The 26,555-nt window shown below is 39.8% G+C and overlaps 1 protein-coding gene across 3 annotated transcripts in view; it reads left to right on the top strand.

The window, feature by feature from the left end:
* The window catches only part of magi1b (membrane associated guanylate kinase, WW and PDZ domain containing 1b), a 409,035-nt gene that overhangs the window by 333,734 nt on the left and 48,746 nt on the right, over positions 1-26,555 (top strand). For all 3 annotated transcript variants that reach the window (XM_059944277.1, XM_059944276.1, XM_059944275.1), the window contains 4 exons: positions 15,451-15,479; positions 16,319-16,535; positions 21,365-21,456; positions 23,533-23,725. In XM_059944277.1, the coding sequence (XP_059800260.1) occupies positions 15,451-15,479; positions 16,319-16,535; positions 21,365-21,456; positions 23,533-23,725 (531 nt within the window). The remainder of the gene's footprint in view (positions 1-15,450; positions 15,480-16,318; positions 16,536-21,364; positions 21,457-23,532; positions 23,726-26,555) is intronic.

Below are 26,555 nucleotides of genomic sequence, written 5' to 3'. Positions count from 1 at the left end.
TTAGTGTGAACCATATAAAGCAAGTCATCAATGTAAGTTAAATATACAAGCAAGAACATCTGAAATTTGATGATAATGAGCAGTGTATGCATTTTCATCATTTTTCTGCTCACTCTTGAAGGTAAATAAGTTAATGTCCTCATTAGAAAGCAGAGAATTGATATGAATTTCATTACCAAATATAAGTTCCAGTTCTAAATACTTGTAGCGTATCTATTTGTATAACAAATTGCTTATCATGATAAGGTGTGTAACTCTTATTGTTTCTGTTTTTAATAAACAGTTTCCATTATCCAGGGGATAATGAAATTGCACTAGAAAATAATTATTTTGTATTCTACCACCTGTCCAACAATACATCTTAAATATAAATTTAGAATAAATAAAGTCACAGTAATTCAAAGATGGAATCCAATTTCGAGCATACTACAAAATTACTCATCTATCTTTTAGTTTTCAAACAAATTCAACTACCTGGCATCCACACCCCTCCCAACCCCACCTTTTAATTTTAATTCTAAATACATTCCAGCAGATATCACTGATGGCCACGACCATGCATTCTGCAAGATAGGTGGCATCTGTGGAAAGAGAAACGATGTTATTGTTTCAGGTCAGAAACACTCTATATTTCCCTTTCCACAAATACTGCCTGACCATCCGTGTTTCCAGCATTTTCTGTTTCTTGCTTCCAGTATCCACTCGTGTTTTCTTCCTCTTGCAGTAGAGAGGAATGTGGAGTCCCCACATTTCACACTTTGGTCCACCTAAGTTTAAACAGTGAGATGAATTTTTGGCAACTCGACAGCAATTACCATTTTCACACAGTGCAGAAATATTTAGTGCGTCCTGTAATTGCAGCAGATAAAATAAGTATTTAACCCTTTTTCAGTAACTAATTGCTTTGTGAAGGAGGTCATCCTTAGTGTTGCAATTAAGCTTAATGAAATAGTGGAGTGTTGATTTGCAAACATTAATTGACAAGAACTTGCAATGTTGTAAAATATTTTTTGAAATTGAAAGAAGGTAAAATACTAGTTATATTGAGTATGGTATTAGTATGTGAATTCTCATTTTACTTATCGTTGGCTGATGAGTAATGCCATGCTTGCATACAGTAGCAGAGTCCCTTTGCCATACCATTATAAGAAAACTGACAGTCAGTTAAAGTATTCACATTTGTCTGTCGATCTACCTTGCAGTTATGTTATGAATGAAAGCTCCAATGAATTATGTTCAGCTATCTGTAACTCTAAAGCAGCATCAAATATATTTAAATTGATGCACTTTATGTCTATGAGGATGTATCATTGGGCAAGAACACTCAGCTTCTTTATTCGGTACCTCCTGTACCTAATGAGTGTATGTTTGCAGTCGTCTTCTGTTGTATCCCATACCTTTCAAGGTTCAATGCGTTGTGCATTCAGAGATGCTCCCCTGTGCACCACTGTTGTAACACATGATTATACGAGTTGCTGTTGCCTTCCTGTCAGCTTCAACCAGTCTGGCCATTCTCCTTTGAGCTTTCTCATTAACTTTGCCCACAGAACTGTAGCTCACTGGATTTATTTTTTGATTTTTCACACCATTCTCTGTAAATTCTAGAGACTGTTGTGCAAGAAAACCCCCAGAGTTTAGCAGTTTCTGAGATACTCAAATCACCCCATCTGGCACCAACATGGTCAAAGTCTGTTGGATCACATTTCTTCCCCATTCTGATATTTGATCTGAACAACAAATAAATCTCTCGGTCATGTCTGCATGGAGTTGTAGCCACATGATTAGCTGATTAGATAATTGTGTTAACAAGCAGATATACAGGCGTACCTAATAAAGTGACTACTGAGTATAGTTGCATATATAACTATATAGAATAAAGTATCCTGGTCTTGCTTTGCACAATTAATGTTGTCCTGATAATAGCGGAGAGGTGCTCTTGATCACATAGCCGTGTGCGTTCTCATTTCCACCACTTATGCATGCTATTAGTGTGAATTATTTATCAATGTGCACTTGCATGTGATTTCATATCTAGTTCAGTGGATGCGGTTGACAGAACTGAAGTATCTGTGAAGCACTGTTGCTAATTTCCATTTTGTTAAAGTACCAAGCTCTCTATTTTCAAGCTAGTTAGCACATTATTGATATTCTTACTTGGATAGTTATAAAGCTGAACAAGATTTCATAGCATTAGGCGTCCAAGAGATCCCTGCTAGTATCCAGGTTTATCAGATTGTCCTTTGTTTTTGTATTTGAAAAGTTCAATTTATTGTTGTATTGACTATAATTTAAAATTTAATTTGTGAAGTCACAATATTTTATCTTAAATGACATTGAGATGACAGTAAAAACCTTAGTGCATTTCTGATTGGAAACCACGTTCTATGTATGTCAATACAAATTCATTACTGGCAGCTCCTGTAGGTGGCATAGTGATATAGGGGCTTCCAACATTAAATAGCACGTAACATAACTGCAAAACAATAACTCCGAAACAGTAATTGGTCTAAGATAATTAGACCTAAGAGAGCAGTGAAGACAGCGGTCTGTCATCACATCTGCAAGTTAAAAGGCAGGACCCACAACATTGTGGCACTTCCCTCAATACTACAATAGATGAGCTTTGGCATGAAAGATGTACTCAATTTTCAGTACTAGGTATGAATCTAGAATCTTCCTAAACAGGTGAGAGCGCCACCACTGAGTTTACTTCGGCATCCGAGATAGAATGAAAAGGCCAGGTGTCAGGATCCGAGGCGAGAGCCAATTTCACTCGTTCTCCCCAATGGCCGCTCCTCTCTCCATGGCGCTGAGGCTATGAAGACGACCCTGGCTGCTGTGCTAAGGGTCTGGAATTTGCTGAACTGATGAGAAGCTTTAGGCCTGCTCTGGGCTCCTCCAGGGTTCGGATCTGAGGACTCGATTTTGGTTTGGAATGTTGTTGCTTGTTTCTTGTTCCAGCTGTTTGCTTGATTGGTGTTTCTTTTTTCCATTCCCTTGTGCATCAGGTGTTGGTTTCTTATTTTAAACTTTTTTCTTTAATTGGGTTCTTTCGGGTTTCTTCCTTTGTGACTACTTGTGAGGGTGTTGGCACGTGGCCAAGTGGTTAGGGCATTCGTCTAGTTGTCTGAAGGTCGCTAGTTCGAGCCTTGGCTGAGGCTTGCGTGTGTGTCCTTGACTTGAGCAAGGCACTTAACCACACATTGTTCTGCGAAGACACCGGTGCCAAGCTGTATGGGTCCTAATGCCCTTCCCTTGGACAGAATTGGTGGCATGGAGAGATGAGACTTGCAGCTTGGGCAACTGCCTGTCTTCCATTTTTTTTAAAAACTTGCCCAGGCTTGCGCCCTGGAAACTTTCCAAGGTGCAAATCCATGGTCTACCGGGACTAACGGAGGCCTACCTACCTACTTGTGAGGAAACAAATCTCAAGATTGTATAATTTATGCATTCTTTGATAATGTGCTTTGAATCATTGAATTTAAACTGTCCTGTAATCATAGTCTAAAAGTTATCATTTAAAGCTTTCAACCTTTTCAAAATACATTGGTCAACCTGGACCTCATTCAAGCAGTCAGTTGAAAGCCCCTGCTACTGCCACACATTGAACATCTCCTTCCACCTACCAATTGCAGTGACACTTTCATCCTTCCATTGGTCTTCATTCTCTAACCTTCCTCGATCTGACCACTGCAGTGGATCTAGACGCTTACAGCCTCCCCGACATTGGTAAAACTGCTTTCTGCAGCAACAACATTATCCCGTTTTATTCATTCCTTAGGCCAGGACCCTAGGAATGTGATGTTTTACAGGAAGTCCCTCTGCTTAAATTATTTTGTAAATAAATATACACAAGTTTATGCTTCGTGGATACATGGTGCATTCTAAAGGCCATCAGAACATAAACAGAATAAAACACATACGAACTACCATCAAAAAGTTAGTTCAAGTTAATACAATTCGTCAGTGGAAACTATACATCAAATATATATAACAGAAAATAGCAATTATAGTTATTTCTGCTTGGGACGTGTTACAGACTTTGTCAGCACCCCAATACACAGCTATGCATCCATCAACCAATGGATGAGAATTTTTTGCTAATCTTTCAAATTTAGCCAATTATGAGTGCACTTTGGGTGTCTTTGTAATGATTGCTGATTTAAGTTAGAGCATGATACCGACCATTCATTGAACAGGATCTTGTATTCACCCCTACATTAAAATGTCAGACCATTTCAAAGGTTTCAGCTCCCTGAGAGGCAATGAAAAACAGTACAAAACAGTAAATGTTGAAGTTTTCAATTAAGTTATAGAAATTAATAAAATTAAAATCCTGTTGAAAAGAGCAGAAATACAGTACTGTGCGTGTGTGTGTGTGTGTGTGTGTGTGTGTATGTACATACATACAGGTAGCCCCAAGTTTCAAACATCTGACTTACGGACAACTTGTACCTACGAACCGAGGAAGGAGAACGCCGTCCGCCATTTTAAGTCATTGTCATTGACACTGTGAGCGTTTATTTGGCTTAAATTTTTCTTAGTAAGATTTAGCCTGACCCCGCCCCCCCCCCATCCCATTCTGGTTGGCTGGTGGTGCAGTGAGATCAGCGCCAGGCTGGAGAACGGAGGTTCCCGAGTTCGATTTAGTGACAGACCGCTCCCGTGCCAGGCTGATGTTGAGCTCGCAACTCAAACTCGTAACAAAAAAAACACTGCCACCTCCAGTTTAAATTCCCACGTGGAATATTGTGAAGGATCAAATACCCAAACCCAGCACAGCCCCCACTTGTCCTATTTAGCCTGTCTCAGTGCAGTGGAGTTAAGGCCCAGGGAATTCAGTGCAGTGGTGCTTAAGACCCAGTGGACCTCGGGAGCCGGCCCAGCTTGGGACCCGCTGCCCGCTGTGTTTCTGTTCCATTGACAGGAAGCGATCACAATTGAAAATAAAGTGGAAATAATAAAGCGTTTGGAAAGAGGTGAAACACCATTGGTCATTGGAAAAGTTCTAGGCTACAGTCGGTCAACCATCAGAACAATTTTAAAGGATAAAGTGAGAATAATGTAACATGTGAAAGGCCCTGCCCTGATGAAAGCTACAATAATTACTAAGTAATGCAGTGGTTTAATTTTTGGAATACATACGTTCCTTAAGTGTTTTATATGCAGAGAAAGGTAATATATATATTACTGTATTTACTAAGACAAATGTTTGACTAACTGATGCTAAATAATACCGGATGTACTTGTTCCGACTTGCATACAAATCCAACTTAAAGGCGGACTCAGGAACGGAACTTGTACGTAACTGCCTGTACATACATACAGAGTGCCAGGAACCGGGGCTAGTGTGGGTACAGACACACCCAGCCCTGAGACACCAGGCATGGTCATTTGACTCCAAACAATTGGTTTATTGATCATTACAGAATGTCTCTCTGGTGCTTCCCACCCCCTCCCACTCCCTCCTCCTTTTCCAAACCATGATTCCCCTCTCCCTGCCCCCCTCCCACTCTCAGTCCACAATCGAGACTCATATCAGAATCAGGTTTATCATCATTTACATGTCATGAATTTTTTTTTGTGGCAGAGTATAGTGCAATACGTAAAATTGCAGTACTGTGCAGAAGTCTTGGGCATCCTAGCTATACATCGATTTTCTGAAGACACTTGCAGATTGCTAAATGTTAAGTGTGCCAGTTACGGCTGGTATAATGGTGCAGGGTCAGATGCACAGTATATCCAGCACAGCAGTTCAGACATTGCTGACTGCCCCTGGACTGGACAAAGTGTCGAAGGTCTGCACTTCTGCAGTTATGGAAGTTCAGAAGGCAGAAGTTCTTTATAAAACAGTACAGCATATTTGGGGTGGGTGGAGGGGAGAACCGGCCCTTAGACCTAATTTATTATTGGCAAATTTTAATTATAAATTGCAATATAGAATCTGCAGCCTATACTTCCGGTGAAGTTCGGGTGCAGTTAAGTTTGGAAATAAATGCTGACCCAGGCTTGAACTGTACATAAATAAAAAAAAACACTTGGACTTAAAAGCTTTCTGCTCATAAGTCATTTCTCAGCCGCATGCACTTGCTGCATCAGCACAGAGTTTCTGTATATCTGAGTGACTAGGATAGCTCAATCTATGAGTGTATTTCTTAGGAAGTGGTACATGTGGGTGCAATTGTAACACTTAGGGCAAGTTCAGATAGGTACATGAATGGAGGGCTGTGGCTCCAGTTGGAGGTACTGTAAATGGGATCAGGCTGGCTCAGACTAGATGGGCTGAAGGTCTGGTTTCTGTGTGTAGTGCTCCTTGACTCTCGCATTTATTTTTTCTATCATAGAGGTACTATCATGACCAGGCATGGACTTAATTGGCTCTTGTCTCTGACTCTGTCTGTCTGTCTGTCTCTTCTGCTAAGTGAATATTGCTAATAACTAAAAATTTTCTAGAAAATGTTATAGCCTCGCGTTGCTTGGACTGCAAGTCACTCCACCTGATTGCGTTCCAAGTGCTGATTCACAGTGCAGCAATCAATGTCGAGGTTGCTTTAATTGCAAGTATTTGGAATCTGTCACTTTGCCATCAGCTTTGCAACCCTGATTGTCTGTGTGTAATAAGGCCATTTTGAGGTAACAAGTCTCTTTTTCGCCGTACATCCCTGAGATATGTCCTTTGAAGTATAATGTTACAGTGGGCTTCAGCAGGATGAACTTGGCAGAAATTTGTCATGGATCCATCTCAGTAATGAAGGAACTAAGCAAACAACCTTTGAATGGCAATTATAACTCGTTTCTTCCTGGTTTTCAAAGGCTTCATTGTCGAGGACATTCTCATTTCCAAACAAGGAATGCAATAGAGAGTCTTGGCAAGAAACGAACGACCCGGAGGGTTTGAAAGTGACTGCCTGTTAGAATGCATGATACGACATTCGAAGTCAGTTCTAAAAACTTAAAGTGGGATTTTTTGAAAGACAAAACCAGAGTTTCTTTATCATATTTGAAACCTGAACATATAGCATTTAGCCAATGCATTAATGGAGATCAAAACAGAATACATTTATTATATTCCAATTCCTTGGCAGCAGTTCTGAGCAGAGGATGAGGTGATTGCCCGAGTACTTGCAGTACTCTGGTTCGTGCGTAGGATGCAGGCATGCTCATCTTCTCAGGAACCTTTCAGTGATTTCAAAGGGGTCGAGGCAGCTCTAATGAGTTGGTTTGGTCTATGAAGCTTCAACGTAACAAGGGAAGAACTATGAAAAGCCTTCTGCTTGTAGTGATTTTCAGCCACATTCAATTACTGCATCAGTCCAAGAGTAAACAGGCTGAGAAGGTAAATAAACTCTTTCCGCTGGTTGCAGAATTGATAACAAGAGATGTGTTTTGAAGATAATTGGCAAAGAGTTCAGGGTAATGAGAAATGTCTTTTCATGACCTGTTGTTATGATCTGCAGAGTGTGATGGAAACAGGTTCAGCAATGCTTTCTGAAGGAAAGACCAGAAATTGGATCTAATTGGTGGTTCATTCAGAGAGCTGTCACAGCATGAAAGCCTAAATGGTCTTTCATTCTCTGATATTTTGTTACATAACAATAGTGAATTCATTCTGATGTTTCAAATGTCATGATTACTAGTGGTCACCATTTTACAAAGGTACTTCAATGTGTATTAAAAGCTTATTTTTATCTAAACAGTTGCGTATTTCTTTCATTTGTGGCACCAGAAATATGAATGCAGTTTAGGGGCAGCATGGTAGTGCAGTGGTAAACCCAACACTTTACAGTTCAGGAGACCTAGGTTCAATTCCCACCGCTGCCTGTAAGGAGTTTGTATGTTTTCCCTCTGACATTCCAGAGTCTAGTCCAGTCCTCTCACAGCCCAAAGAATTTTATAATAACAAGTTAATTGATTATTATAAAACTCCCGGTGATCAGGCTAGGGTTAAGTCGGGGGATTGCTGGGCAGTGTGGTTCGATGGGATGGAAGAGCCTATTCCATGATGTAACTCAATTAATAAATAAAAAGCACCCTGGTTTCCTCTGCTGTGTTAGTCTAGGGAGGTCAGTCTCCGGTCCCGCCAAACATGTGAGATTGAGTCGCGAGCTCACCCTAAACCCCCTGTTTGTGGGGATGCTGTGTAATTCATTACCCTGTTACCAATGAATGCCATGAAATAACGGAGAGTACACTACATACAATTAAAATATTTAGCTTTATATTGCTTTATTTGACTAAGGGGTTAGTAAAGTAAAGAACAAAGAAACAAGAGGACCCATTTTAATGAAGCAGTCTAACGTGCACAAGTTGGAGCTCGTGATTTCCCCGTCACCAATCTTCCATCGATCTTATCTCGGGCTTCGTTGAATCCTACAACCTCTTCTCTCCGGTGTCTTCTCTCTTCATCTGTCTCTAGCAAAAGCCCCATGCCCAACCTTGGTGTCCCTCACCAGAGAAACCTCCTCTTAATCCAACCATCCTAACCGATGGCACACAAATCTCCTCTCTCTTATCTTCAACAGTAACCCAAGCATAAGCTGAACAATAAGCAGCTCACACAGAACAGCACAAAAATGAAATCCAGAACAACATAACAGGACATTACATAAAGTAAAATTCTCTGTTTTTCACCCAATGAAAGTAAAAATGCTTCACGCCTGTCTGTGAGATTCATACCCAAGTCAGCATGTTTAGTCAGCCTTTGCTCGCCTCTGATCTCTCTGGCTTGCGAAGCCATTACAGATGATAGTTATAAGTGAATGAAATTGTTGTGGGTCAGTGATCCAATAGTGGGCAGGCCAGCAAAAGATGGCAGATTTGTTTCTCAGATCAATATCCCAAGCCTCTGGATTTAATGCAACTTCCTAATAAGGAAGCTGAAAGAAGCAAGGCCTTGTTAACTTGCAGCTTCCTGTCCATAATGGTTGAGCTGATTCTGAATGTTTCGGTCAATTTACATTTCAGAAGCGCCTATGGTCAGTAAGCGGTGAGGAGTAAGGAGGAAATTATAACAAGAACAAGGGAGAAATATTTGATTTTGCTAGCCAGATAACTAGTGTTAGATTCGAAGAACTATTAAGTTCGTGTTGACTGAAGCATATCTTTGTAGACATAACCAATTTGAGAGCACTTGATCAATTTATTTATGCTAAATATCTGTACAACATTAAGTAATGTTTAAATAGGATGAGAGTAGTTGCATATTTTTCCTGCCCTTACCATTCATCTTTCCCCGTCACATTACAGGAGAGAAGAATGAGAGGAGATCTTATAGAAGCATCTAAAATTACGAAAGGAGTAAATAAGAAAGTTGTTTCCACTGGTAGGTGAGACTAGAACTAGGGGACATTGCCTCAAGATTCGGGGAAGTGGATTTAGGACCGAGATGAGGAGGAACTGTTTTTCCCAGAGAGTGGTGAATCTGGGAATTCTCTGCCCAATGAAGCAGTAGAGGCTACCTCAGTAAATATATAAAACAAGGTGGGATAGGTTTTTGCATATTATGGGAATTAAGGGTTATGGGGAAAAGGCAGGTAGTTAGAGATGAGTCCATGGCCAGATCAGCCATGATCTAATAAATTGGCTGAGCAGGCTCGACGGGCCAGATGGCCTACTCTTGCTCCCACTTCTTATGTTTTTATGTTCTGATTCCCACCACCTTTTAAAGCTGTGAAATCTTAACTCTGGTTTTAGAAAAGGATTCTTAGGCCCTGCTCATCCATTGATCAATTACCTCAAAGCAATTAGTGACCTCTGTGCCCAGAGGAAAATGGTTCCTTTCATTTCCCCTTATGCAGACCTCTCATAATTTTATGTGCCTTGATTAAATCTTTCTGCATCCTGTGTTTGAGGAAGGAACCCCTGTCTATCAAATCATCCTTAAAGAATCTGAGATAATCTAATTAACAAAGGACCAAATACTGAGCCCTGTTAAATCCCTATGGCAAAATTCTTCCAGTCACAAAGTTCCCCTCAATCATTACTCTTTGCAAGCTACCGTTGAACCAGATTTGGACTCATTTTGTTGTTCTCCCATGGATCGCACAACTTTTCCTTTCTTCACCAGTTTGCATTGTGGGACCCATCAAGTGCTTGCTAGCATTTATACAGACTACAATAGATGGAATACCTCATCAATCCTTATTTCCTCAGGAAATTCAATCAAGTTAGTTGAATCTAACCTTCCCTTAAATCATATTGATTGCCTGTGATTAATCTGTACCTTTTTAAATGAAGGTCAGTGCTGGCTTTCAGAATTGAATCAAGTAACTTTACTACCGCCAAAGTTAAGCTAATGTGCCTGCAATTGTTTAGCTTATCCATTCTTTTTGTTTATCATGAATATAATGAGTATTCTGATACTTTAGTATCATTACTGCAGCCAAGGTGAATTGTAAAGTAATGGTTAGAACCTCCATAATTTCATCCTCAGGTTTAAAACTCCATTGGGACCTGATAATTGTAACCACAGCCTTGTCACCATTCCACTCTTCTGTGAAGAAATTTGCAAGGTTTTCCTTAAGATCTCTATTCATGCTCTCTCTCCAAGTGGCACTTTTGGTCCGTAATGGACCTTGAGGTTTCCTTGAGTATCCTCATTACCTTGATGTAAATAATCTTTCAGTTTTCTTTAATTTTGCATGCCAGTAGTTTTTATGCTCCTCCTGCTTTCAAAAATCTCTCTTCCCCTCCCCCCATGATAGAAGTGCACCCTCGCACACTAAATTTATGTTTTTATCTTCCAGTAATGTGCTATCATCCAAGGTGCCCTAGATTTGACAGTCTCTGAGGGAGCATGATCACCCTGGGCACTTTAGAAAGCCTTCCTGAATATCTAGCACTACTCCAACACTGATTTCCATTATAGTAGTTTGCTTCTCTTCCACTTTTGCGAAACAAGTTCTCAACCTAGTAAAATGTGCCTTTCCCAGTTTGGAATCTTATGTAATTTTTGTCTCTCAACTGTGCTAAATCTAAATCTAATTGATATATGATCAATACCATGATACTGTTGCCTTGTCGATATCCTTCAAACTCAGTACAGCATTGGTTCCCTCCTTATTATTCTTGCTACATCTGAATGAAAAGGTTCCTCTAATCAAATTTAGCAATTTTCTGACCCTTTCTACTTGTAAGATTCTAATTTATGCTGGACTTTGGACTTCGTATCCATTTTTAACCATCTTGTCTACAAGCCTGAGCACCCTTGTGAGTGTTTGTGATTCCCCTACTGCGCTGCACTCTGTGGTCATCCCTGAAGGCATTGCTTCAGTTATCCTTAGTGAGTTCCCTTTAGCACTGCTCTGCCAATGTGATCAGTCCAGGTTTGATATCCTGCGGTAGCTTCCAACTTGTTCATGTGACCGCTTTTGACATCTTCTGAAAACTCCTAAATCAGACAGATGATGTCTCAACATCTGCTTTTTGTGATATTAATCAATGATAATGCAATTCCAAGTTCTGCAGAAGTTCATAGTAGATAGTTCTTCCGTGAGTAACTGAACCGTTCCTCTGTCACCTTCATGGATTCAGTTTGCTATTTTACTTAAAGCTTATGGGCGTTTACTTTCCTGACCACTTAATGAAGTTGTGACTTGTTGAGATGAAGCCATTTGGCCAGATGCACTGTAAATGGTTATTTTCACTGCTATGAATGCCAGCCCTGACAGATGGGCCAGACTGCTGGAGACCCCAGTTCCCATGCTGTGGTCATGTTTAGGCTTTATCTGTCTTGACATTTGTCGATGGGTGCCACGAATGTGCTAATTTTATCTTAAATGGTTTAATATTTTATCTGCTGAGATGATGTTTTTCTGTTTGACCTGGAGTGCACTGTATTCACAAAGCTGACAATTAATCAGCCGATTACTGATGTGGGAAAGTACAGGCACAGTAAACTATTAATAAAGAGACGGCCTTCCCAGTGCAGTCAAACGGTAATAAATGTTAGGATTTTGTTCTGCGCTTGATGCATTTAACGTATTTTCCTGCGTGAATTGTGCCTCAATAAATTATATAAGCAAAAGCTTTATTTGTCACAAGTACATCAAAACATACACTGTTTGGGAGAAGGGTGTGCTGGGGGCAGGTTGCATGGCTTCTGGTGCCAACATTGCATGCCTACAACTTATTAACCCTGATTTCTATAACTTATTAACCCTAACTTGAATAGGTTATTAACCCTAACTTGTATAACTTTTTAACCCATCTTTGCTGAAAGGCCTTGATAGAGTGGATGTGGAGAGGCTGTTTCCTGTGGGTGGAGAGTCTAAGACCAGAGGACGTAGTCTCAGAACGGAGGGTCGTCCTTTTAGAACAGAGATGAAGAGGAGTTTCTTTAGCCAGAGTGTAGTGAATCTGTGGAATTCTTTGCCACAGGCAGCTGGGGAGGCCAAGTCTTTATGTATACTTAAGGCAGAGGTTGATACATTGGTCAGCGCATGAAGTGATATGGGGAGAAGGCAAGAAATTGGGACTGAGAGGAAAATTGGATCAGCCATGATGAAATGGTTGAGCAGGCTTGATGGGCTAAATGGCCTAATTCTACTCCTATGTCTTATGGAATTGGGAGGAAATTGGAGGACCCAGAGAAAATCTACAGTCATGAGGGAACATGCAAACTCCTTACAAACAGCAACAGGAATAGAACTTCTATTTTGTAGTTGCTGCCATAAAGTTTTGTGCTAACTACTACACTACCGTACTGCATGTACACAAATCATATTTATTTAGAATACAAGGGGAAGGGGATTAGTTGTGTTTAAAAGCCTCTTATGTCACTTGTAGCTGGTAAGTGAATGCGTACTGTACTGTACTGAAGATTATAATTGACTTTTCAGACTGAAAAAGAAAAAGCTACGTTTGGTTTAACCACCTTGTTGTAAGATTCCTTTTTAAAAACTTGTAAGTCTGGACCAGCTGATTCTTGGTAATTGGCAAGACATCTTAACCAATAAATCTAGCTTGCAAAATATCGCCCAGATGCCCTCATATCTACTGTGGTGAAATATTTTGGGTGGTGGATTATCTCCAGAATTAACTCCTGCCTAAACAAGGAAGTCAACCCACTGCAATTAGCCTACCACCACACTAGTCGACAGTGGATGCAATCTCACTGGCTCTCCACTTTGGCTTTGGACCACCTGGACAACAGCAAAACGCACGTCAGGCGGCTGTTTATTGATTACAGCTCAGTGTTCAACACCATCATCCCCTCGGTGCTAATCAATAATCCTCAAAACCTGGGCCTCTGTGCCCCCCTCTGCAGCTGTAGTCTTGACCTCCTCATCAGGAGACCAGCCAGAGCATATCAGAAACAGCATCTCCTCCTGTTTGAGATATAAAACAGCATGTTTCTTAACAGATGTTAGTGCTGATAAATCTGATTCCACTGCTGCAAAAGAATTCAGAAGTTGCACCCTTTCAAGGAATCAGACCTTAGATGAATAGATCAGCAAGTCATGGATTGATCTGATAGTATTTATGTTCATTATTCCACTAGAACTTTGTGGAAGGTGGTAGAAAGAGTTTGTATCTGGGTAATTTTCAGGAAAAGAAAATACCTGTCAGTAAAAATTAGACTTCTCTTTAATAATCCCACAGATCACTAATAGGCGTGTGGTTAGAACTTGTATGAAACATGTTGCAGAAGGGAGTTGGAAAAAAGGTTACCAAAACGACAGTGTGTAAATTCATTCTTTGTCCCCTGTGCTAGATAGGTGCATGTACCAGTTGCTGCAGCTCATCCTCCACATTGAAACGAGGCTCTTTCAACTTCAGTGAAGCTGGTTTTCAGAAACAAATTACTGTATGCAGCTGCAAATGTCTCATCCAGTGCAGGATGCAACTCTACTCTTGCATATCCCACCCAAACTGCCAACTCATTACTCTTTTAATTTGTCACTTGAGGGAAATTACGTCCATAGGCATAGACAGGAGAGAAATGATTTATAGACTTTGAATAGACTGTCACACTTATAACTAAATAACGTTTTAAATCAGGCTTCCATCTGTTGAGATCATCTTTTAATTGCACTGATAAATTATATATAGCACATGTGTCTATGTGATGCTGTGAATTCCACACTTGTGCAATTAAGAATGGTAATGGCCGGGTTTTATGAAGTTCTGTGTAACTGCATTGAATGGAATCGTGTCAAGATCGGGACTTGGACTTGTTACTGTGTTTTGTATTTTTTTTTGTAAGGTCTAAGATGAGCCAGAGAGGACTATTAACTATGAGAGCACAGATTTAGTAATTATAATCTCTGTTTCTAAGAATTTTAGATTTTGTGTGGGTGGCATAGTTAGTAGAGGCACATTCTCACAGCAGCAGAGATCCAGGTTTAAATCTGACCTCTGCTGTCCATCTGGAGTTTGCATGTTCTGCATGTGACTTCATGGCTTCTCGCCAAGTGTTCTGGTTTCGACCTCCATCCCAAAGATGTGCAGGTTGGTGGGACACTGGTAAAAGTTGTGGGGATTTGATGATTGGGATGGACTCTGTGGTCCAAAGGGCCTATCCTTCCTATGACATGAAAAGAGGATCCGTGACCATTAACACTGAAAAATAATAAAACTTGGCTATCACCTTTTAATTCCAGTATCATTTGAAACTGGTGCCTTTTTCTTTCTGAGGTGCACAAGGGATCTATCCACCTTAAGGAAGCCAAACTTGATCCACTTGTAGGTAGGAGCCCTGGAGAAGTTTTCTACTGGGGGTGTCACATACTTCACAATGTCCTGGAGACAATGAGAGGACCTGAACATTTCAAATCATAAAAAAATGATTTTTTCTGTGAACTGTGAACCATCTGAACGTGCATATTTTTATGTTTGCTGTGGTTAACTTTGGAGTCAATAGATTAGATAGAGAGCTTTCATCTCTGCAGTTCTTTGCATATAATATAACTTCAGAAGGAAGAATGAAAATAAACTCAGGGTTGTATATGCTGACATGTGTAATTAACTTCGAACTTCAATTTATTTACTCATAAAGTTCTTACAGTACATCTACGTTAGTTTCTACATGAGATTGTTTTGAAGCTTTAGCAGTATAGAAGTACCTGTGAAATTAGAGAAATTTTAATTGCTGCTCGTTGAATACGAATTTTATAATTCTTTTAAATTTAGTTTTGCAATGTCCTCATGGAGCTACAGTAATTTATTTTGCTTCTGCTGCAGAATCTAGTTTCATGGGTCACACTGACTGGTTTAGACTGCTAGCCTGAAGGCTGCTGAATCAGGAGTAAGTAGAACTGATGTACTGGGGATTCAACACACAATAATCTGATCTGATCAGACGCCAGGCACAGTGGCTGGCACAGATTTTAACATGGTCAGAGAGATTCATACTCACTAAACCAATTTAGATCATGTCCTTGGTATTCTTTGAAGGCTTTCTTATTGCTGAATCTTGATTTTTTTTTGTTTGTTTTTCCTCTTTCACAGGACCACTTCCCAAGAAAAGTCCAAAGTCGGTAAGTTTCACACCGGGCACAAAGTATCCTCTTGGTATACATTGTGTATTCATGAAGTAAATTCTAGCTGGCTGTGTAATGTGCTTTATCCTCATTCATTCTTACATTTACGAATTTGCCAGCGATATGAATGGATTATCTCAAAGTTGTTTATGAACGTTGCTTCTTTCTTTAACAATTTGGATTGTACTGCAGATTGGCATGTAAAAGGTAAAAATGACGAAGTAAAATTCCCGTATTTTTGTCCCATCTCAGACGTTCTCTCCCCAACAACCAAAAAGTTCCCTAATCCAAAAAAAAAGATAATTAATACATGGCGGCTCTTGATTAAAGTCACAAAAAGTAACTTCAGGCCCACTCCATTGTCAGATTGTATTAGGTCTGTGAAGAGGAAGCTTAGTTGCATTCACTATTAAATTTGAGAAATGTCAGCCTTCATGAGCTTCTTTGTCAGTTTCAGATAAATTTACCCGTTGGCAGAATACATCTTATGTGCATGGAATATCTCAGATGGAGTGTGCTTTGTAGTATTTATTTTCAGACTACCTAAGCTCTCAATTTGAAGAAAGAACTCTGCTTTTATTTTGAAACTGATATGAAATGTGTCACCTGTCTTCTAGTCAGTAGAAATATCTAAATGTTCTAAAAAGATGGGTAGTCGCGAATCCTCATTTAGTGCATTGTGCACTTCTCATGATGGGCTGCCTTTAAAGTAGTTACAGCTGCAGTAAACAACTTAACTTTGTGAAATGATTTTTTTTCAAAATGGGAGCATTGTATCGATTGCTCCCAGTCAGTGAAAAGCTGGACTGACCTTCTGTTCTCTTGAATAATTGCAGCAAACACTGGAAAGGAAGGACAGCCAGAACAGCTCCCAGCATAGTGTCTCCAGCCAGCGGAGCACACACACTGCCTCACCAGTCCTGGGCACCCCTGGGCTTCCAGACTACCCTTCAAACGAGGTACCAGCAGTGGATCAAACAGATATCACTGGGCAAAGGAAGCCAGATCCTTTCAAAATCTGGGCCCAGTCACGAAGCATGTATGAAAGTAGACGTAAGTACTGATAAAAAAAATTCCAAGCGTTCCTCTTTTCATGACTTTAATACTTTTTGCTGAAGTTAATAACTAAAAGATTGACATTAATGTCCTTTGTCTTTATATACTGTGCAATTCAGAATTCAGTTCTGTAGTATCACCGATTTTCACGTTGGTGTTGCTGACGGTTTCCATTAACAGCTGCAGAGAATGCCCCTGAAGCCTAGTAGCAAAGAATATTTTGTATTTTCACAGTTATTGGTGAGCTAGAACAGTGGGCTCTATTAATAATGTTGCAGCTGTTGTTCTCGGACGATGCAATGTGCAGTTATCCATGAGAATATTTGGAAGGAAGTCTTGAATATTTGAAAATATAATTTAAAGGAAATTCTAAATTGCAGAATAGCACCATTTTAAGAGTAGCCAATTACTAACATTTATCACCAACAGGAATAGTTGCCTTTTTCAGTCTTCGGTGTAAAAATCAGTGGAGTTTCCCTTTGAGTTAAACTGCTAGCAGAGACAGCCTGGGCAAATAATTAGAAATGTTAATGGTGTATTGCAAATGGGAATATCATTAGCAGGTGCTGCAAAATAATTTTCCATGTAATCTTTAGCCCAACAGATATTTCATTTAAATGACTGAGGAGGACACACAATTGTTCCTGCTTTGCAAATAATAAACTTTACCATGTGTTAGACAGGTTGATGTTATGTTCTGGGTTGCAAATCATACTGTGTGCAATTGTCTTGTGTGATGTGATAGAACTGTAGTTCGTTTAAATTGTTTCCGTTTTTATTTGCACCCAGCACATAGATCCATGTGTGCGTGGGCCAAGGCCACTATCTTCAGCATCCTGCACCAACTCCTTTCTTTTCGTGCATGTTCCACCCCGCTCACTGGAAACTGTAGAATTACTCTATACTTTTTAGATGCAGCATATTGCATGCATTTTTCTCAGTATGAGATGTGAAACATAGATCAAAAGGTTCTGGCCAATTATAGCATTTGGTTTACCCATTTAATCCTTTTGCTGTAGTTGATAACATCAAATTAAAAATAATCCAGATTTTACCTCAACCATAAAATGTAAGCACTGGAACTGGATTTGGCATGTTTCGGAGATTTTGGTGCCTGTTGTACCCTGTTTGCGGGTTATGATGAACTTGCAATGACACAGAAGTCCATACAATACCCATTATGGCTTCATGTGAAGCAATCCCAATGATCCAATTCATTCTCTCCATATTTTCCTGCCCCCTTCAGCTTATTCCCTCTCACACTTGCCCTACTATTTTCTTTTTTTGCCAATTTTAATGTATGATTTGAGCAATCTAGGCAATTTACAGAAGCCAATTTAGCAAATCAGTAAATCTTTGGAATGAGTGAAGAAGCTGGAGCATCCACAAGAGATCCACGCTGTCACGGGGAGAATATGCAAATTCCTCAATGTCAGCATTTAGAGTCTGCGTCAAACCCAGTTCCCTGGAGCTGAGAGGCTTCGTAAAGCCACCTCGACCAGTTTCTGCTTCTAACTCCTTCCAACCTACGCCTTGCCTTTTGGGTAATGATCCCGTTCACCGAGCATTCTCTCATGACTTTTGTTTTCCTGTCACATTTTTTTAAAATTTACACAGCATTTTTAAAATGTTTAATCTTACAATGAACAAGCAGTATGGAAGTTAACTATCCAGCACAATCACTCCATGCCAGCAGATACCTGCTGCTTCCCCACTTAAAGCACTTCTAACACGATTTCCCCAATCTTTTAAAGAGAGCCGTACATGTAAGGAGCTTTTGTGTACCTGCTTGCAGTTGTTTGAGGTACAGATGGAGCAAATAGGAATCTGTTGAAAGCTGCTAAGAGAACAGACATGTGTTAAGAGTTCCCAGCAGAGCCATTTTGCTGCAGACTTGGTGAAGCCTGCGGTGTGCTGACATTACATAAATGATAGCGGCATCCTACATAGTAGCTCCGCACTTGGATCCAAGAAAATGATTTATCAATGTTCTTGTCTTTAAGTTAACTGAATTTTAATTATCTTCAAACTATTAACAGAGTCAGGAGCTACAAATCAATGATACATGGCCAATATTGCAATTGATAATTGAGGTGGTGTGACAGTAAATGCATTAAATTGCTGTGTTTCCAGTTATAATAATGCTGAAAAACAATTCAAAGGGTTTCTTTCAACAGAGATGACGTGCAACCTTAAACATAGATAGACGTTTTCCTGCAAGAACGATGCTCATAAATTAAATGCGAATAAGCTATTTAATAGCCAGTGACTTCACACAGAAATAATCAGTTGGAACTAAAGCAAATCAGAAAGAGAGACACAGAATAAAACAAAAATCAAATATCCAGTGATTCTGTTTCATAAGTGATCAAACCAAAATTTCAGGTTATACTTGGATTGGTCAATCATGAAACAGAATGTTCAAAGGTCCAATTCAATGTCAGAGAACAATATACATCCAGAAATGCTTTCTTTTTGCAAATGTCCACAAAAGCAGAGGAGTGCCCCAAAGAATGAACGACAGTGAAGCATAAGAACACCAAAGTCCCCCCCCGCACATAAACAACAGTGAGCACGAATCCCCCACCCCCCACTAGCAAAACAAAAGCATCAGCACCTACTACTGAGCACTCAAGTGTGAGCAAAGCAGTAGTGAAGACACAGACTTGCAGTTACATCGCGTGAAGATATCCCGTTTCACCCAGCATTCGACATGCCACAGGTTCTCTCTCTCCCTAATAAGGGAGAAGGAGGTGTCTCCGTTATGACAAGCATAAAGTAAAATTTCTCCTACTCTTTGTATTTGAAAGTATTTTGGACGCTATTCCTGTGAAAGTTGGTGTGTATCACAGCACCAGTCACTTCCGCATGACATCAGTTTCGTTGTGAAAATTGAACCAGCCCCTTTCATGCACAATCCAATCTAACCTAGCAGCATGTCTGCCACATCAGGCAGATGTGTGATGATGTCACTATTTGTGTGGTGTCCATTTCTAGCCTTTCTGAGATAAATTGGACTTACACCAGCCGTTAGCAGCCATCTTGGAATGGTCTCAGTAAAAGTAGGAGCCTGTTTTTGTAGTTGCTTTGCTCTTGTTGGTCTCGCTGTGTAAGGTGACTGATTTCAAGAAGTGTGATCAAGGCAGCTTGATCACTTTGCTGGCTTCTCCTTCACCTCCCAAAACCACGGAGTGTGAGTAAACTGACAGGAAGTCTGGTGTCTGCAGTATTTAATTGCTGAAATGTTCTTGAAATTGGTGCTGCATGCCAAACATTGGCTGCGCTCTGTTGCTGGATTTGTTGTGATGGTCATATCTGGGCAGTCACTCTTGATTGTTGACCTTAGGTCAGGAAGTAAAGACATATCCATCAGTAAAGAGTCTGCTCCCAGAATCTCTTCAGAGGTACCAGATTCCCCCTGGACCCCTCTAATGAGCAATCTACTGCATTCATGGCAGCAATCCAAGCTTTTTGCAATAGATCTCCCGTGTTTAGCATCTACCATTAAGTGTATTGACAGTTCAGCACACCAATTAGAGAGCTCCCATTTATCGCCTTGTACCGCTAAATGCAGTGACGATTCAGCCCACAGAGTAGTGTGAACCCCCATTTCTAGGCTTATTTAATTGGAGCTGGAATCACAGACAAGCAAGATCCGATCAAATTCCCACCCGGAATATTGTGGGGAATCAATTACCCAAACCCAAGTATATATGTTCTAGCAGAGGTTAGTGGATAATTGGTTCAGGACACAGGCTGAATGTTTATTTTGACTTCAAGACAGAGGATGAATGCAGCAGTCTCACTTTGATCTCAGCTCACTTTACACATTGGAGATCAAACCTGGGACAATTAGACCTGTGAGATTCAGCGTTTCAACCCCAGTGGTTTGGCCCTTGTATTTGCAAATGAAGTACCTCAACGTGGAGTACAACATGCTGTTTTGTTATTGTCCTGCAAGCTGGACATATGTTCACAACTATCCACATGGTTCTTAAAAGGAAACTCTACATTGTATTCCTGAAATGAAAACCATTACTTAACAGTAACATAGCAACAAGTCACACAATGTGTTTAACCAGCTTATTCAGGCAAATGAAACCCTGACTGGAAATTTTCAATAAATGTGTATTTTCTCACATCGGTTTTCTTAATTTAATGAGTCTTTTTCATTTTTACAGTCAGAGTTCGTAGGTTAATTCTGATAAGCAATGTAAAATAAAATTTAATTTCTTGTTAATACAATAAAGTTTTTCCATAGTCTGGCTGTGTAGCTATAACTGTAGAACAGTGTATGTTTGATTTGAATTCAGACATTAATCTTTAACTAACTTGAGCCGACAATTGTGAATATGCAGTATGTGGATTTTCAGCTCTTGACTCCTATAACTTGCACTGCCAGGCTCTGCTTAGCAAGAAGCTTCTCTGCTGAGGGTGCCACCTATAACGGTCAATGGCACATGCCCGTCATTAAAAATGAGGGTGAGCTGGGGCCAAAGAATGGGCATTTATTGCAGCAACATCTTTATTGAATTTCTGCCTTCCAGCCATCTTGGAGTCGTTGCCATGATTTAGAATTTGGCTTTTGTAATAAATTGTGACAGCCGACTGGCAGACTGTGATGTGATTCAATCTTATAATCAATTGGGGAGGATGGCACAAATTCAAACATTGGAAGCCTTTAATTTAATATTGCCATTTCCTAAGCAGCAGACAGCATGCTGTCTCTGTTGTGTTGTTGATGCAAACCAATTGACCTCCATTATACCTTCATACATTTATGATGATATGAAATCTGGAGTTGTCCTTTTTTCTCTTCCCCACAGTTCCCGATTACCAGGAGCAAGATATTTTTCTCTGGAGAAAGGAAACTGGGTTTGGATTTAGGATACTTGGTGGAAATGAACCTGGGGAGCCAGTAAGTAATTAAAAATGGTTTGATACTGCTGAATATTATCTTTGTTTTCAATGTAAAAAGAGCAACACCTTTTCTGCATCAAGCTGGTTATGTAATACTTTTTCATTTGAAAGTGGCACAGCTAGTACTTCACTTAATTACTGTGCACTCAGGCTTCAGACACATTCGTAAAATACGTTTAGTATTTTATGCTATGTGGGCAGGACTCTTGAAAGTAATTGGTATTAATTTATCATAGCCATCTCACTTTATAGGTGATTGTCTCAAACATAACATATTCTTTCCTCCATATCAGTGAATAATAATAACAAAAACAGTGATTACATTTCCTATGGTGGATCAGCACTGCTCTGAATGCCAAATTAAGCACTGTGCCAGTTCGAATGTTTTAACAACCTTGCTCTGGAGGCATCAGGAGTTTTTCCTCTTCCTTGGCCAAATTTGTCCTTTGCATTAAAATCAATCCCTTTCTTGTTTAGAAATATATACGTGGCTCTAATTTCATAGAAAGATTGAACAATTCTAGTTTAGACTACAACAGATTCAAGCTGCATCAGTTACTCCTTTAATTGCTATAGGAATAATTAAATTGTATCCAGACTATTTGTGTTATAAAGTCTGACAGAACTTGAAAATCAAAGTAGACTGAAACCAAACCCTGGGTGTAAAGTATCTTCCAGACACTGTATCAAACCTTTGTTAGACGGCAACTACAGTACTGTGAGCAGTTCTAGCCCACTACTTTGCAACTAAAGTGCAGAAGAGGTTTATGAAATGCTGCTGGTGAATTATGTTTTTGAGAAGAGATTGTTCAATGAGTTTTGTTCTCACTGGGATAAAATAGAGTGAATGGAGATTTAACTGAAAAGTTTAAGATTATGAGAGCCATGGTTAGGGCAAGTTAGTTACTAACTTAGGGAGACAGAGACTTAAGCTAGTTGGTACAAGGATTACAAAAGAATTGAGAAAAAATATTTTGCTCAACAAATGATGTGAGTGGGGTGAATCTAAAATACAATGAAAAATCTTATACACTTGGAAAAGTTCCTGAGTTACCACTTGCAGGCCCATTACCTGCATGTACGGATCAAGAATTGGAAAGTACGATTAGACTGGGGTCCATTTCTAGCTGGTTTGGACACAGTGGGCTGAATGGACCCATTTATACCATCAATTTCTGACTCTGTGAGACCTCAATCAAAATTTCAAATCTGTGTATGCTTAACTTTCCTATATTAAAATAATAAATATTTCACTTCATTCATAAATTTAAATGGAAATATTGATATTTTTGAGTAGTATGTTTAATTGCTTTAAAAATACTTTTGGAAAGTTGAAACTAGATAAGCAAGATAATCATTTTCAGCCAAATCATGATTTCAGCCTCTAAATTTCAGCAGTTGAATGAAAATTCTTTTTGTGGTCTGCTTCTAATTCTCAGTCATGCATTTGTTATTTCATTAAACTCTCAGTGTGAGCTTTGGGAGACTCATTTGCACATTTCAGTGTTGTAAACGTGCAGATCATGATACGTGGTGTCTTCTCACTGTGGTCAACTGTAATAATGGTCACTTATGCATGACCATTTTAATGAATTATGGTTTACAAACATTGCAAATTGATTCCTGAGAACATCTACGCAATTTCCCATTTGCACAATATGCCTTTAAATTTAAAAAAATAAGCATAGAATTATTTTAGATAACCAAGCTTTTTTGTTGGCTGCACCTTGCTTATTTTTCCTTGTTAAACCGCTAGGTATTATTTCTTTTATGCTGATCTGCCATAAAACAAAGGCAGGATCAGCAGCTGATGTACCTGAGTATCCCAAAGTATTTCTTCTCGGTAGGATTCTTTGATTCTTTTATGTGCTTGTCGTGGTATCCTCATTTTGAAATTCTGGGCTGTGCACTGAAGTACTGGACTGGACTTTCTCCTTAAGTGTGTCAAATGGAAACTATGGTGATGTATTTTAGCTGTTGAAAATTATGGATGCAAAGCATTACAACTGGCCTTGAAGCGTGGTCAGCTGGCAGTCACTAACACCATGTCTTCAATTCCTTTCTTTCGGTACAGATCTACATTGGCCACATTGTACCCCTGGGTGCTGCCGACGCAGATGGAAGGCTGCGGACGGGTGATGAGCTAATTTGTGTGGATGGTACAGCAGTGGTTGGAAAGTCCCACCAGCTTGTGGTTCAATTAATGCAGCAAGCTGCTAAACAGGGCCATGTTAATCTTACTGTGAGGCGTAAAGTGGTGTACACAGGTTAGTACTTGTCAGTGTCTGATTGAAAACAAAATGCATTGCTTTATCCTTGCAAGAAAGTCATTGCCTCTAGACTATAAAGATGTAAATTGAACCAATTGCCAAAAGATTATTCTACATTGAGAAATTAAATTAGATGTGTAAATCTACATTTATATTCCACTCTGCCTATTTTAAGTAAGCAGCCTAGAGACACCTTCATGTCACTGTCTCATTACTTATACATTCTGTAAAATATTGCAATCTGCTAATTGAAACTATTGGTTCATTAAAAAGCTGATAGTCTTTCCCCCAGATTGTTGTTTTACACAAGGAGAAAATTTTCTACTGTAACTGGATGATCCAAGTACTTGTATCTTGGATAATTAGTTATAGTGCATATAAGTTGTTCTCAGTACGTTATGCCCATGTGTAGCATCTTGGGCATGCTTCATGTTGTCTCCTGCAGACTTTCTGAAGGTTTGCTTGTCTTGCAATCATGGCCTTGAGCTGAGATTCTAACATTTCTACCTCCACATCATCAACGTTGCTTCTTCCTTTTATAAACCTGACACAGCACCCCTTGTGCATTTCCCCTCTCTACACCTGGCTCTTCCCGTTCTATCACTCTTCATAACAACACCCTGCCCAAAGCATAGAACATATATACTATAGGAGCGGGATAGTGGTGTCACAACAACAACCTTGCACTTAACATCAGTACGATCAATGATTTGATTGTGGACTTAAGGAAAGGGAAGTTAAGGGAACACACATAAGTCATCTTTAAGGGATCGCAGTAGAATAGGTGAGCAGTTTCAAGTTCCTGGGTGCCAGCATCTCTGAAGATCTATCCTGGGCCCAACACATTGATGCAATTACAAAGAAGGCACAACAGTGGCTATGTTTCATTTGGATTTTGAGGAGACTAGGTATGTCACCAAAGACTCTGGAGAATTTCTAAGATGTACAGTGAAGAGTATTCCGACTGGTTGTATCACAATCTGGTGTGTGTGAAGGGAACAGGATCATGAAAAGCTGCAGAGAGTTGCAAACTCCGTCAGCTCCATCATGTGCACTAGCCTCTCCAGCATCCAGGACACCTTCAGAAGGTGATGCCTCAAAAAGGCAGCATCCATCATTAAGGACTCCCATCATGCAGGACATGCCTTCTTCTCATTGCTGCCATCAAGGAGGACGTACAGGAGCCTCAAGGTTTCAGGAAGTGCTTCTTCCCCACCACCACCAGATTTCTGATGCACACTGAATCCACTATTTTCTTTTCCTGTCCTTTTGCACTGTATTTATAGTGGTAGGGTGGAGATGCATCTCTTCCCTCCGCCAGCCTGCAGGTCACCCTTGGGCAAGGTGGTGCACCTGCTTACAACCCCTCCCCCACTGAATCAGGGTCACGTCAAGTCATATGAGCAGCTGGTGCACATCACAAGTCCTGGTTACGTGATGAAGCAGACAATCTCCAAAGAGTATTGATAATGGCTGGGGTCACCTGTCTTGGCAAAGACACTACCAGAAGAAGGCACTGGAAAACCACTTCTGTAGAAAAATTTGTCAAGAACAATCATGGTCATGAGATCATGTCCAAAGGTCCAAAGATGTTCACCTGTGTCATAATGATGATAGTATTTTATAGTTTTTAATTGTCTATTACAATGTACTGCTGTCGCAAAGCAACATATTTCACAACATATGGCAGTGATGTGAAACCTGATTCTGAAACCCTTCCCTCTCCCATCCCAATGTTAATGGTCCCTGCTCCATTTTCTGTAGCTGTATTGGTTCACTGTTGAGTATCTTAGGTTTGGATTCAGTCTACCATAAAGTGCTGGTAAGTGCAAACAGTTCTACAATAAACTTGGCAGTTTTTGATGTGGCTCTGAGTCTGGAATTCTTCCCCAAACATGGAAATCCTGAAGGTCCTGACTGCTCCTTGGTCTGCACTGAATTTGGTGTCCTCATAGGATGCAACAGCACAGCATTGAGATTGTAGTCCCCCTGTACTTGCATAGAGGTTATCTGCCAGCTTAACCTTGTGCTGTGTCAGATTGGTGTTGCAGAGAGGAACGAGACCAACTGTTAGGTAATTTCCTTGATTTAATAATGATTTTATTGAGAAGTTTTAAATGTGTATGAGTAATTTTGTTTTAATTTTTGAATTTGAATTTTCAGCTATTTAATGATTATAATAATTCTGGAGAATTTTTTCTATTCCAAGTCTTTGATAGGTTTGACAGTGAACTTAAGCCTATTGAAATGACTTAGTCAGCTGTCCTAGTATTTCTCACCAATTCCACAGCCAGCAAAATGGTACCAGTACATCTTTAAGTGATAAGTATGACCTTACATAAAAGTCAGGAAAAGTGAACTTTCACTCAGGACGGTTTCTTTACCCATTATCACTTATTTTTTAAACTAATGGCAGTTTTTCAGTATTCTTTTGAGAACTTCACAATTAAAGATGTTATACAAATAGAATATTTTCTTGATTGTATTAAAGAGTGGGAATCAGATCCTGGTAATCCAAAGCTTTGAATGCAATTGTATTGATCCCTTTAGCTCCATGAACAGGGCAGACTTGTTCTGCACATTGTGCCTATGTGACTTACAAGAATTAAATTAGCCTCTACCCTCCTACCAAAGCCCCACTCTCAAGTTCCTCTCCTTATGAAATGATGCTATTCTTCTACAAACTTAGAAACTTTGTTCTTAAATAAACTCTGGTCCCACAGGTAGCACAAGTTGCCATAATTCACGAGATCATGAACGCCAGCTAACTGATGGATGATTGAAGTTTCACATGCATGAACTGCTTAAGTTCTCACCAAACTTTCAC

The sequence above is a fragment of the Hypanus sabinus genome, chromosome 19 (assembly GCF_030144855.1).
Source record: "Hypanus sabinus isolate sHypSab1 chromosome 19, sHypSab1.hap1, whole genome shotgun sequence".
NCBI lineage: Eukaryota > Metazoa > Chordata > Chondrichthyes > Myliobatiformes > Dasyatidae > Hypanus > Hypanus sabinus.
This window is presented reverse-complemented; position numbering and strand designations above follow the sequence as displayed.